Here is a 13,155-nt window from a genome sequence, read left to right as displayed (position 1 = left end):
AAAATAAAAAATCAGAAAACAAAAAAGAATCAGAAAAACAGAAAAAAAGAAAGAAAAGAAATGAAGAAAAAAATAAATAATACCTAAAACTAAGGTAAAATGAACAAAAAAAATTCCTCAAAGATTAATACCAAGACTTGGTGAAAAAGCTTCCCCATTATTTTCAATGCAATGTAGAAGCAAATAATGCTACAAAATCTAATCTATAACAAAGTTCTATAAACAATATGGTGTGACAAACAGTAATAATTAAAAAAAAATTAAATACATTAATTTTTCCGGGATCTGAACTTGGCAGGGGACCAATAGTTTTACTTCATTTTTAAAAAGTTTGACAGAGATTCTTAATTTATCCACTAATTTGCCCATTTTGGACCACTGTGCAATGAGAATTTATGAAGCTGAACACAAGTTACTGGATTGCGGACCGATAAGAACATTGATAGCCATGAAAACTGCAGGAAACCGACAATTTACTTCCATTTTTAAAAATTTGACAAAGAAACCTGAGTTGTCCACGATTTCTCCCCATTTTGGACCACTGTACGACCGAAATTTTTGGAACTGAACACAGCTATATGCACAGGGGCCCAATAAGAACATTTACAGCCAAAACCCGTCAAAGGTGTAAGTTTTTCGTCCTTTTCCCCCGTCGTTTTGCTATAAAAATGCTGTCCAGAATGATGGCGATTTGGCAACTTTACCCCCGTTTTCTCAAAAACCGTGCGTATACGCAAGCTAAAATTTTTTACCAGAGTCTTAGGGTAACATAAGGTATTGTTTCGGCCCGGTTTCAGAAAAATCCCAGCTGACCCAAATTGTGCCATTCTTGGCGTCGCTCTTTATTACCACAATCCACAACCTGGATTTCAGACAGTTAGTAAAGACCTTCTCAACTGGATATTATGGTTAAAGGATGAATTATTAAAGAGACATTTCTCATGTTTCATTAAGAGATTTTTATCATTAGGAAGCACCCTCCGCTGGGAAGTCTGGCTAGGAACTTACCGTCCTCTTCTAGTGAAGCAGATTCTCAAATGTTAAAAGCAGACACTTAAAGAGAAATTTTGGTAGAATCACCCGGTATAAAAATGCTTCCTCTCTCAAAGAAAAATACTCCGTCAAAAAATCAATTTCCGAAAATTAGCTGTTACACCCTCCTTCAAATTGATAACATGTTCATTTATATGCAAAGGAGGTAGATCAGTATTTAGTTAGACAAGAAGATGTATGTACGTTAGCGGCAAAACCAGATTCCAGGCAAAACTAGTTTTGCCTAGGCAAAAATGCATTTTTCCGAGGAATCTAGTTTTGCCTGCGCCAAGTAGGCAAAACTAGTTACGCCAAAGTGCTGTCAGTTTTGCCTGAACACGACCAGGCAAAACTAGTTTTGCCGGACCAGAAAAAGTATGTACACCAAAAATTAAAGATAAAAAATAATAATCAAAAATTAAAAATAAAAATAATAATCAAAAATTAAAAATAAAAAATAATAATCACAAATTAAAAATAAAAAATAATAATCAAAAATTAAAAATAAAAATTATAATCAAAAATTAAAAATAATAATCAAAAATTAAAAATAAAAAATAATAATCAAAAATTAAAAATAAAAAATAATAATAAAAATTAAAAATAAAAAATAATGATCAAAAATTAAAAATATAAAATTACAATCAAAAATTAAAAATAAAAAATAATAATCAAAAATTAAAAATAAAAAATAATGATCAAAAATTAAAAATAAAAAATAATAATCAAAAATTAAAAATAAAATATAATAATCAAAAGTTAAAAATAAAAAATAAACTTTTTTCCGAAACTTTTTCGGTGATACTTTCTTGGTTAGCGCTACTTTTTTCCGAAACTTCTTCGGTGCTACTCTCTTGTTCAGCGCTCCTTTTTTCTGAAACTTCTTCGGTGCTTCTTCTCTCTGAAACTTCTTCGGTGCTACTTTTCTCTGAAACTTCTTCGGTGCTAATATTTGTTACGATGCTACTACGATTCTTCATGAACTGAACATAACGCAAACCTTGGGCCCGATGACTGCTGTAATTGTCCCTCATCCATGCTGCTAACATGTCCTGCACATCTCAATTTGCACGCTCCACTGAGCCCTGACTTTGCGACTTTCGTGGTTTACCATGGACAATCTTCAATTCTTCCCATAATTTAGCAAGTTGAGTTACAAGTTCGTTGACGAATTCCCGTCCATTATACGAGTGTAAAATAAAAGGGGCCCCAAAAGATAAAAACACCGAATTAATAACACCGCAGCGACCGTAGCTGTTTTTTTAGATACTAAAGGCTTCAAAACACAAAATGGTTTCCCGAAATGTAAATAGTGGTACGTAATTCGGGCTCGCTCAGCATCGCCGAATACTCCGCTTGTACTAATCAATTTCTATTGGCAGGACTAGTTTGGCCGGACCTCATCAGTTTTGCCTGAACATCAGCAGGCAAAACTAGTTCCGCCTGCGGTCGGCTAGTTTTGCCTACACAAATCAGGCAAAACAGGTTTTGACTAGGCAGATCTAGTTTTGCCGGTTCATACCTGGCAGAACTAGATTTGCCTAGGCAAAACTAGTTTTGCCTGGAATCGGGTTTTGCCGCTAACATATACATAGAGTTCAAGCATCGATCTCCAATATAAATGACTGTGATTTATCATATACAGTGCAGAAGAGGGTGTCTATATTGTCAAGTGGCAAAATCTCCTTGAACATATTATTTTTGAACAAATCCTCTTCAGACCTTCGGGTCTCAAACACTTTAGGCTTTTTCTGGTGTTAATATCAACAAAAATTTGGAAAATTGTCAATAAAATTAGGGAAACGGTCCATCTTTGATAGAAGGGAATGGTCTCCAACATTAAGGAAAACAGCAATGTTAATACACTCTTATGAGCAGCACGCATTGAGTTATAGCAAGACATCTGGTGGACACACTTATCTGAATTATAAATGAAAATACATCTCTCTTGCAATGTCAAAGACATGAGTAAAGGAACCTGATAATACATCCTATTAGTTTTTATCAGTTCCAAGGAGATGTGAAAGAAAAGGAGAGAGACAAAGGTTTATTGTGAAGTACAGATTTGGGAAGATTTGAAAACCCAGAGCCGAACTTAATCACAACCATCATGCAAAACGAACATAATGATAGGTCTCACCAGGTCCATCTTGGGACGTATAAATGACTGTTGATGATTGTCTGGCAGAATATGGCGAATTCTTCATCATGTCTGATCCGAGAGGATTGTAATCTGAAATTTTCCCTGGATTCGACTGGCATTTAGTTTCTGAGTTATTCGCCAGCTGCTTTGATTGTTTTTCAGTACCTCCGCCATGATCTTCAATAGAATGTTCACAGTAAGGTTTAATACTTCATCATCATTAAAAATCATTTAAAAAATTAATCACTGATTTAATGAAGTATATAAAAAAATACATTTCAGCATTTTGAATTCTCAATGTTCAGAGAGTATCCTGCTTTCAATAGCAAGCTAAGATGTAAAAGTGTTTCAAGGATTTTGAATGCTTAGAGGTAAATAATGTTAAAATAAAAATGAAATGTATGGGAAGCATTTGTTGATTTAGGCCCAGGGGTCTGCTGTTTTAGGCAAAACCAGAATACTCCAGAAGTCCCTGGGCTAAATGAAGCAGCACGATTACACCCCAACAGTCCCATCAAACCAAGTTCCCACACACCAGAACACAGCCAAACCTCGCCATCTGAGGAAAGAAACCTCTCAGCAGGCATCTTTCAGACAAGCACCCTGCCTTGGTTTCTTAAAAATAAATAACTTTGACTGTAAGGAGTCACCTCCAAAGTGGAGATGAACCTACAACCATTCAGTGTTCTTCATAAACAGCTGGGTCATTCCACATCAACTGTGCTGGGCCCCATGACCAGTACCCTCCGATTTTGCTGAAAATTGGTAAAGAGGGTCTTTAGGTACATCATTCTAAGATACTATTTTAAAGGGTTTTCCCATCCGGCGCTCCGTCCCCAAGATATCGGTTCCCAAAGATGGGGTGAATTTTAGCGATATTCAAAAATGCTCATTTTGTAGGGTTGCCACAAATTTTAGAAAATGAAATTCACTGACAAATTTTGGAAAATTTCCCTGACACTTTAAGGTATGCAGAATGATTAAGAAGACATAATTTGAAATAATTTTTTTTAAAAACATATGAGTTATATAATTGATAATTTATACGCATGCACCTAATCTATTGTCATTGACAGCTACTGAAGGAAGTTATATCTTTGAATGGCCCATTATTATTACTAGTCTATTTCAATTTTCTGTATTTCCTCAAAGTTAATATTAACATAAAGCTCTACTTGCCTCAGACTAAGAGAAGATTTTTTGCAATGCTTGGCCAATTTGTTAATTATTTGTTCTACCACTTCCATTCGGGACTAAAAGTAGAAGAACTGAGTCTATTTTACAAAATGAATAAAAAGGAAGAAAGTTTAAGCTGATCATCTTTCACTTTTAAAATATTGAGAACCAGAAAAGAAAAGCTCTGTGTTTTGCACCAAAACAATGCCCTGTTGCTCATATAAGACCTCATGGAGACAAAGACACAGAAAAATTAATTAGGTACAGCAAAAATAAACCAATCCACCTCCCCAGTTCAAATTTTAGTATTGCTTAACGCAAATGCATCCTTCTGAAAGTTAGTAGGAAAATGATTCAAAGATAGCGTCTGGTTGAGAGACAAAATTGAATAAAATGCACGAGTTTTTGAAGCTAGGTAGAGAGATGCAGTTTTTTTAATTTGATAAGATAAAAACTTGCGTAAGATACTTAGGTTCATTTACAGTCATACCTTCGAACTTATATTACTATGAATCTGATCTCCCGGGAAATTTTTCTCGTGGTCCACTCACCTTCTCATTACCAAGAGCCATGCCACTGATTTTTATGTTTTCATTATTTCCCCACTCAGTCATTTGCTTCAGTGCATTTTTAAAATTGTATTTCTAAGATGTTTAAAAATAAAATTATTTATTTTCAACTTTGAGTTAAATCTATTTAATTTTTCTAGGTTTCAATGCTTAGTTAAATCAAAGGAAACTGTTATTAGGAAGAAATGGAGAGTGAGTTTTTATCAGATCAAATCAAAGAAACTCCCTCTCTCAACCAGATGCACATTGGGATGGGCCCATTATGGTAACGGGGCATTCAAGGTAAAAATGAAATTCATTAAAAGCAAAAATCAAAGGTATAGAAGTTACCTAGAGGGTCCAAACTTCCAGAGTAACGAAGATTGTAACAATTTACTTGAAGAATATTCCAATGGCAGATGTAGAAAAACGAGTGTTTTGGGAATACAAGAAAAAGAGGTATGTACCAGCTCATCGTGCACAAATTGCTTCTGTAGATACCGAGATGACTTTAAGTGCAATTTTTTGTTATGACAATTTAATACAGACGCAGGCTTATCCTTAAGGTCTTTAGTTATGGTTGGTTTTTATTTTTGGGAGTCAGAGAGTGAATTCAAAAACGAAAAGTGAAAAAACTAAAATTCAAAGTTCCATTAAAGTTTTAAAACAATGTCCAGACTTGTCCACAAAACGGTTTGTAAACCGAGAATCTACGTATCCTCAGCTTTCAGAATAATATCAGTTTTCATCCGACTAATTCCGACTTTGGAAGTTACAAGCGAAAACATGAGCAAGGATCGCTTAAAATCGAGCGCTCAAGCAGGCTGATTGACGGTTGCGGTTGAGTGCAACGGGCTTTCCTGGCCGCCGCGCCGCAGCTGCTTCGCTGCTTATCAGCTTCCTGCTATGCTCATCTGACATGTGGGATGATGATTGCGATGGTCATCCTCCACTTTTTTCTGTAGAAGGATTAATTTTTTTTTTTTTTTTTTTTTTTTTTTTTAAATTTGTCAAACAATCGAATGAAGTCGTAACTGAAACAGTGTCTTAAATCGAGTCTGAAATCGAAAATATAAGTTCAACTGGAGTAGAAAATTTGTCGGTGTCTCATGACCTGCACAGCACCGTGTTCGACGGAAAAATGTGTAATATTTTAAGAGGCAATATGCCAACTTTAACTTGTTATTTGTGTGGCTCTACACCTGTTCAAATGAATGATACTGCAGAAGTGCAGAAGAGCCCTTAGAGAAATTCCGAGTTACTGGAGTATAGAATTTCTCCCTTTCATCTTCAGATTAGGACGTTTGAGTGCCTATAACTCATCACGTACCAACCAGACTTTAAAAAGTGGCGCGCCAAAGTAGAAGAGAAAAAGTTTTTTAAAAAAAAAACCCCAAAAAATTGATTTAAAAACTGTAGGGATCAGTTAGGATGGAGAGTGGACAGAGTGAGGTGAACTTATTTCCCTAGTCGAACATTGCTGTGGTTTTGGCGACAGGAAAGAGGATGGGGGGCAGGTGAGATTTCTCAGTGAAGAACTATCCCAATTTCAAGATTAATTAATTTTTTTCAATGAAAACAGCCAAAATTGAAAAAAGGGCGTTAAATCTCCACTATAATCATGCTAATCTATTTATCAAATGGATTCAAACAGAGACTTGGCAGCCACATTTTTTTTGCAGAATCTTTCCAATGAACGAAAGATTGAACATAGAGTTGAATTCCGTGTACCAAAATGACTTTAAATGCCAAGTTCCGAGGAGATTTGGCGATAATATATCGTCAAATAAGCGAATGTCCCGTTTAGACACCTTTTCGTCCCAATGTGAGACGCTGTCTTTGAATCATTTTCCTACTAACTTTAAAAAGGATGAAACGGTGGGTACAAAAATCGTCGACACAAGTCGATCGTAGATTTGATCGACACTCTTTCGATCAAAATTTTTTTCATTGACATGCTTTCCATCGAAACATTTTTGATCGACACAGTTTTCACCGACGTATTTTTAATCGACATAGATTCGATCGACATTGTTTCGTTCGAAAATTTCAATTTGAAATCTTTAAACAAAAATCACTTTTACGTCGACATTGTTTCGATTGACGTTGGTTCACTCAAAACAGTTCCATCAAAAAATAGAAACGCAATTCGATCAACACAGATCGATCGACAAAGTCAGTATATTTACAGTGATTCTTTTGACATTATTCCAATCGACATTGATTCGGGCGACACCCTTTCGATCGACAGCGTTACAGTCGACATAGTTTCAATCGCCGTTTCATCCACGCCTTCTAGAAATGCAATGCAGCTACGTTATGATGCTTACATTCCCAACTCTGCAGTTGAACTCAGCGTGATTTTATCTGTGATTTTTAAGGTAATTATTGAAGCAGTGCGTCTTTGCACGCTTTACTGTAATAAACTGAGCAATAATATATTCATGCCATTCAAGACTATTCTATTCACTCTTAAATGACTTTGGGGAAGATGTTAAACTAGTAATTCATTAAAAACCTGTAGTTATGTATCCATACACCTCTACTAAAGGTGGTGCAGAATCTCTTTCGTAATGCGAACAAGTATGTTAGCTGAAGTACTACAACGATCATCTTGTTTGACGTATTTTGTTCGGATCAAATTAAAAAAAAATATGCAACAAGCCATATGCACACAGGGTAGCTCAAACCTACCGTCCCTATCAGGCCTTTTTTCAGTTAATTAAGGTGGGACAAAGCTAGGGACCTTGACCTTTGGAGAGGATAGATAATCAACCCCAAAGAATCCAAATTTCATTCATATTTACCAATATTCCCCGCATTTGTGCTGCTATACCTATATCTCAGGCGGTACTTTCCACATGGACAGGTGAATCTACAATAATTCAAAATTTAAGGGCAAAGGGGGGAGGGACAATTTTCGGATTTTACTTTTTATTTAAATAAAGTGGTGGCTGGGAAATCTGCCAATCCGTGCCCAGTATCCATAATCTCATCGTCAATTCTGCAACCATTCAATCATCGAGGCATAGAGGTAAGCAACATTGCGATTTTAAAAAATCTTTCTTTCTCTGCCTTTTTTCAAGAGAGCCAACTTGGATTATGCAATGGGAGCAAATTCAGCAACCTTCCTTCTCCTGTAGAGGAATTGAATACTTGAATACGTGAGAGCTGGGCGTTTCATTGCATTGCAACAGTTCAAAATTTCACCCAACAATGTGTTTCTTTATAAATTGACAGTGCATGTTACACCCCGAAAATTTCAAATAATTTTCGTCAAATTACATAGAGACTTCAAAATGTCGAGAAATTGAACCCAATTGTGCCCAGGGAAATTTTGGGTCAATCAAGAGCCTGATGGGTTCTCATGATAAACTCAGGCAAACTTAAGACATTTGCCTTTTAATTTTGACGAGCTGCTTCAGCTCGCTACGCTCGCTTGCACCGCTAGCCGGGGGCTTCGCTCCCTGGCCCCCGGTTACTCGCTCCGCAAGTGACTGTGTAATTCGAAGTGAATAGGTCCAGTAGTTTTTGAGATCGAAGTAGCACAAACTATCCAGCGGCAAAGACGCAAATATGTTGTTGTCAAATCAAACAATTAGAACCTGTTCTAATTACAGCTAGTTAATAATAATAATATGAGACGCCACTGGCTCATGAAGTTAAAAGGCTCTGGAAAAGGCTCTGTTAAAGGAACTGGATGAAGTCCATATTGTGCCATTCAATATTTTCGTCCCAGGTTTAGCACCTCACACATTCGTGGATAACCTAAAACGGCTAAGCCTCTCCCTTTACATTCATGCACAGGTTAAAAAAGCTGTGATTCTTTACACTTATAACATCACCAAAGCTTTCTTGTGTCTACAATGAGCAACATTATAAACTTAAATCGCTCCAAGATTGATCAGTTTTGATTTATCATTGCTTCCCCCATCCCCCCTCTCCTCCTTATAGAAATCTACTGGACCAATCTTTAAAAACATTAGCTGATCAATATTTAACGAGTTTTAAAGCAATGTACTTTATTTTTTCTCATTTTTATTTCCTTTTTTGCCCTTCATATAATCTTTTCTCCTCCTTCTTTCCAAATCCTCACTTTTTGTACACTTGGTCTGAGCCCGTCTGCAAAGAGCCCCTCCAAAAACCCTTTTTTTTTATAGATTTTCAAGCGCAAGTAAAAACAAGCTGGTGCCTGCAGTCGCAGTGCGATAGCAATACCGGTCATGGGAACTTGAGAAATGTTTGATAAATCACTTAGCATTGGGTATACCATTTTTATGATGGGTACCTACTGGGATCTGCTTTTGATTTTGCAAAAGTCAAAACATTTACCTACAGCTGATAAAATTGCAAAAGTTGTTCCTTTCCTGCGGCATGACGACGATTTTTTTTATTTTCTTCTGTTATTTATTTTCTCCTATTTTTCCAAGCTTCATTGATTTACCGTTCCGATCTGATGACACCACTTTATTGTCAAAGCAAAAACGCGAGGAACCTCTGAGGGGAAGACAACAACTGGACGAGCGGTATTTTTAATAATTTGTCTTAATTTTCAATTACTAGTATTTCTGTTCCGACTTTGCATGTGCATTGCCATTCAAAGTTTGTTGAACTGCTTTCCGTCTCACGCTATTTTTAGAAAGCCATTATTTTTTCATTTTGAAAGAAATCCGGACCTTATCATAAAGTATTTGAATTTTCTTCACTTTCTTTCTTTCCTTTTTCATTTTTCATAATTAATTTTTTCGGATGCAAGTTGGTGTCAATTAGTATTTAGCTGAAATAAGTTCTAATTATATGTGTATACTTTTTAATCTAAAATACTTTTCCTAGAGTCAATGCAGCTCTGAGTCATTTGCTTCCAACTTTCTCTTCATTATCTCCTTTAGGAGCCAAAGGATGTAAAGTAATGCACTGTTTTCATTCTTTGGTTTTTGCTTGTTTATCTCTCATTCTTACTCACTGTCCAAACGTGGCCACAAAACTTAGACACTTTCTATTTAAAGTAGGTAAACAACGCCCCTTCATAACGCCGGGTTCATACAACTATTCATGTTTGTTGGCTATCCTTGTGGTATCTGCAAAATTGAAGGGTCTATGTTGTGATGTTAAGTCTAACCAACAAATTTCATCTTAGATATTTTATACATGCTGATCACAGTTGAACTTTCAAATAATAAAAACCAAAATTACCAAATAGTCCAGTCAATCTAGCATTTTCCTGGGAAAATCTATATATAGAAGGTTTCTTTGCGGAAATATGTTGCATTAGGCTACCAGAACAACATATCAAAAGTTTACCAAAATCGGCTGTCCGCTAAGGCCGCCATTTTGAAAAAAGGGGGGGCGGGGGGCCAAAATACGCCGCCGGCGGCCGGTTTTTAGCTTATATCTTGAAAAATATCAATCCTACGGAAAAATGTCACTGAACCTTTTAGAAAGACCATAAAATTTCCTATTAGAAACACTATACGTTTATCAAATTGTGACATCTGGTTCGTGAGATATGGCGGTAGTTTCCTGCGGCTAGGAAAGTCAAATCTTGCGAGAAATCGCGTTTTTTCAACAAAATCTGTAATTATCTTAAAAACGGTGAGTCTGAGGCAAAAAAGTGTTTTCACCGGAATGAAAGAGCATGAAATCTCCATGCTAAAAATGCTTATGAATTCACTAGGGGGTCCGCCCCCGGAGCGCTATGCGGTCCGAACCAACGGCGGCAACTACGCGGTGAATCTCGGCTCAGCCGCGCCATGAATTGTTGCGGTCCAAAATGAAACGGCTTCACTTTTTTGGTAGATTTACCGCGAGGGTAAGTCATATTATCCATTTACATATGTGCCCATTTCCTTTCATCATGAACCCTCCCCCCCCCTTCCCCTGTTAGGTCATGCTTGTGGTATGCTTAATAAATGTCAACGGTCGCGCTTGAAGATGATGTTATTATTTTATGCTTTCTTATTCAAATACAATTTGTCAAACAACAAATCTTCCTGTTTCAAAGTGACTAAAAGGAAATGAATTAATACAGAATATAGAAAGAGAAAGACAAGCATTCTTCGTTTATTACCTTAAGCGGCGGTTGCTGGTTCAAATTCATCCTCTGCTTCCTCCTCGATCAGTGTTTCTGCTTGATTGCTGCATCCCAAGCCGGAACAATGTAGACAAATGTCACTGCATGGTAGACCAGCTCTCTTACAAGAGCAGCGGTTACTGCAGCCTTTCGAACATGTACATGAGATGATTTGTAAAAGTTCTTGGGGGGCAGGCGGGTTGAGCATAGGCACAGGGAGAAGTCCGAGTTCCGAAGATTTCCACCCCCATTCCTTGGGATTCAGTTTTCTTCCTCTCCAGAGTTGAACTTGATAATATACACGTAAGAAGTGTTGCTTGCACGCATCTGAAGTTGGAGGCAACGTTTGCAGTTTCACCTCAGTTTTTTGCCTTGCCAAAGCACGATTAAAACATTGAAATCTGCATTTATTCAAGGCGGTGACAGATTTTTTGGCACCGTACAGCAGAAGAACAAGTTGCTCACCCGCTTGACAGAGCTCTTCTTGAGTGCAGTCAATTTCATTAAATTTTTCAGCAATTCGAGAAACTTCGGCACATTTTTCCAACAGCTTAATGAATGTGCCTTTGCCCTTGCCACGAAATGCGGAGGTGGTGTCACATCCACTAACGGCGTGGATAAACAGAATGCTCTTCTTCAAATTTGCATTCGATGTTTGTAACTCATTTGCGCTAAAAATTTGTGCTGCATTCTTGCCCTTACCTGGTTTTAATAATGGGACGTCACTTGGTGCAGGCGTCAAGGCTACCATTAGGACAAGAAGATCTATGTCTTCACCGACGATAGCAACTTGTTTGTTCGTCTCTCTCACTACACTAATAGCTTTATTTACGATGAGAGTGTCCGCATCGTCTTCTGCTTGATATACTTTAATTTGACTCCCTGTAGTCAAGTGTTTCGATAGCAAGCAAATCAAACGCGCCTTATTCTTTTCATTAGAAAGAAACAAGTCCTGGGCCAAGGTTAGAGGAGTGTCCTCAGAAAACATTAAGTCAGGACATTTCTTAAGGCTGTAACGTCGACACCTCTCAGCGCTTTTTGTAGAATCTGCATTATGTTCGTATCCATCAAAAACAATTAAACATTCAAGACCGTAATGCTTTTCAACATATTTCACATAAGCATTAAACACATCTAAAAAGGTGCCGACGCGAGGCCAGATGACACAGTGCAGGAGGTAGCCCCCATCTATCACAAATTTGCAATTTTCGGTTGTCAACTTGAGATTTTTGGACACATTGAATGATTTATACAAAGTCGAATTTGTGCCTTTCCGCATTCCATGTGAGTCAAACAAGGCCTGCGGAATCGGTGAAAGCTCGTAGTTGAAGTAATTTTCTAACTCAGTGTCGCTTCTGACAGTTTTCATAATTCTTTGATATAAGAGGTTAGTATCTATAGGCACAATCGTATCATGAATTTTCAAACCTGAATTCATGGCAATCAAAGAAATGACTTTGTCTTTTCTGTGTAATTTTAAGTCTTGAAAAGGACTCTATGCACGGACCCCCCAAATGTGCCCGTTTCAAAAGTTAACGAAATTCATACCAGTGATAGAGGGGCACTTCCGGTCTCCAAATCCGGGGTTGGTTTAGTCCCCAGCCCCCCGAGTGCGACGTTGCCATTTTTGAAAGTTGAAACATGTTAAACCCCATAACTTTTGAGCAATTAAAGATACAAGGATGCGGTTTGTTTCAGTTGATAGAACATAAAAAGAGCTATCATTTCGTATATAGTTTTTATCCATTGTTGCCAAATTTACCCAAAAATCGGCAATTTTTCGATTTTTTCAAGGTGCAAAAATACGGTTAACCTAAAAGAGTCGGTATTGGGACACCACGTAGGAAAATAAAAAACACGCGAAATTAAAGCCCTTAATGTGAGCTTTCCAACGGTATATCGGTTTTTCCGGGGAAACGATTCTATCGCGAGATACAGGCCTTCAAAGTCCGACTTGGCGTACTTTTTGGAGGTCCCGCGTCATTCGCACCTCAAAAAATTAGTATTGCGAACGCTGGCAGGAAAATGAAACTCATGTGTAATGAAAGCCCTTTGTATGGGCTTTTCAATGGTATATCGGTTTTTCCGAGGAAACGATTCTATCGCGAGATACAGGCCTTCAAAGTTCGACTTGCCGTACTTTTGGAGGTCCCCCGTCATTCGCACCTCAAAAAATCAGTACTGCG

The 13,155-nt window shown here is 37.3% G+C and overlaps 2 protein-coding genes across 4 annotated transcripts in view; both read right to left on the bottom strand.

Moving 5' to 3' along the window:
* The window catches only part of LOC109040615 (LIM and SH3 domain protein F42H10.3), a 165,321-nt gene that overhangs the window by 42,701 nt on the left and 109,465 nt on the right, over positions 1 to 13,155 (bottom strand). For 2 of the 3 annotated variants that reach the window (XM_072297267.1, XM_072297268.1), the window contains exon 6: positions 3,173 to 3,352. The exons of the other annotated variant lie outside the window; for it this stretch is intronic. In XM_072297267.1, coding sequence (XP_072153368.1) covers positions 3,173 to 3,352 — 180 coding nt within the window. The remainder of the gene's footprint in view (positions 1 to 3,172; positions 3,353 to 13,155) is intronic. 3 annotated transcript variants of the gene reach the window in all.
* On the bottom strand, positions 3,307 to 12,891 carry LOC140224082 (uncharacterized). The gene has a single exon (XM_072297261.1). It carries the CDS (start codon positions 12,405 to 12,407, stop codon positions 10,968 to 10,970), a length of 1,440 nt encoding a protein of 479 aa, XP_072153362.1. The 5' UTR covers positions 12,408 to 12,891; the 3' UTR covers positions 3,307 to 10,967.

The sequence above is a fragment of the Bemisia tabaci genome, chromosome 2 (genome assembly GCF_918797505.1).
Source record: "Bemisia tabaci chromosome 2, PGI_BMITA_v3".
Lineage (NCBI taxonomy): Eukaryota > Metazoa > Arthropoda > Insecta > Hemiptera > Aleyrodidae > Bemisia > Bemisia tabaci.
This window is presented reverse-complemented; position numbering and strand designations above follow the sequence as displayed.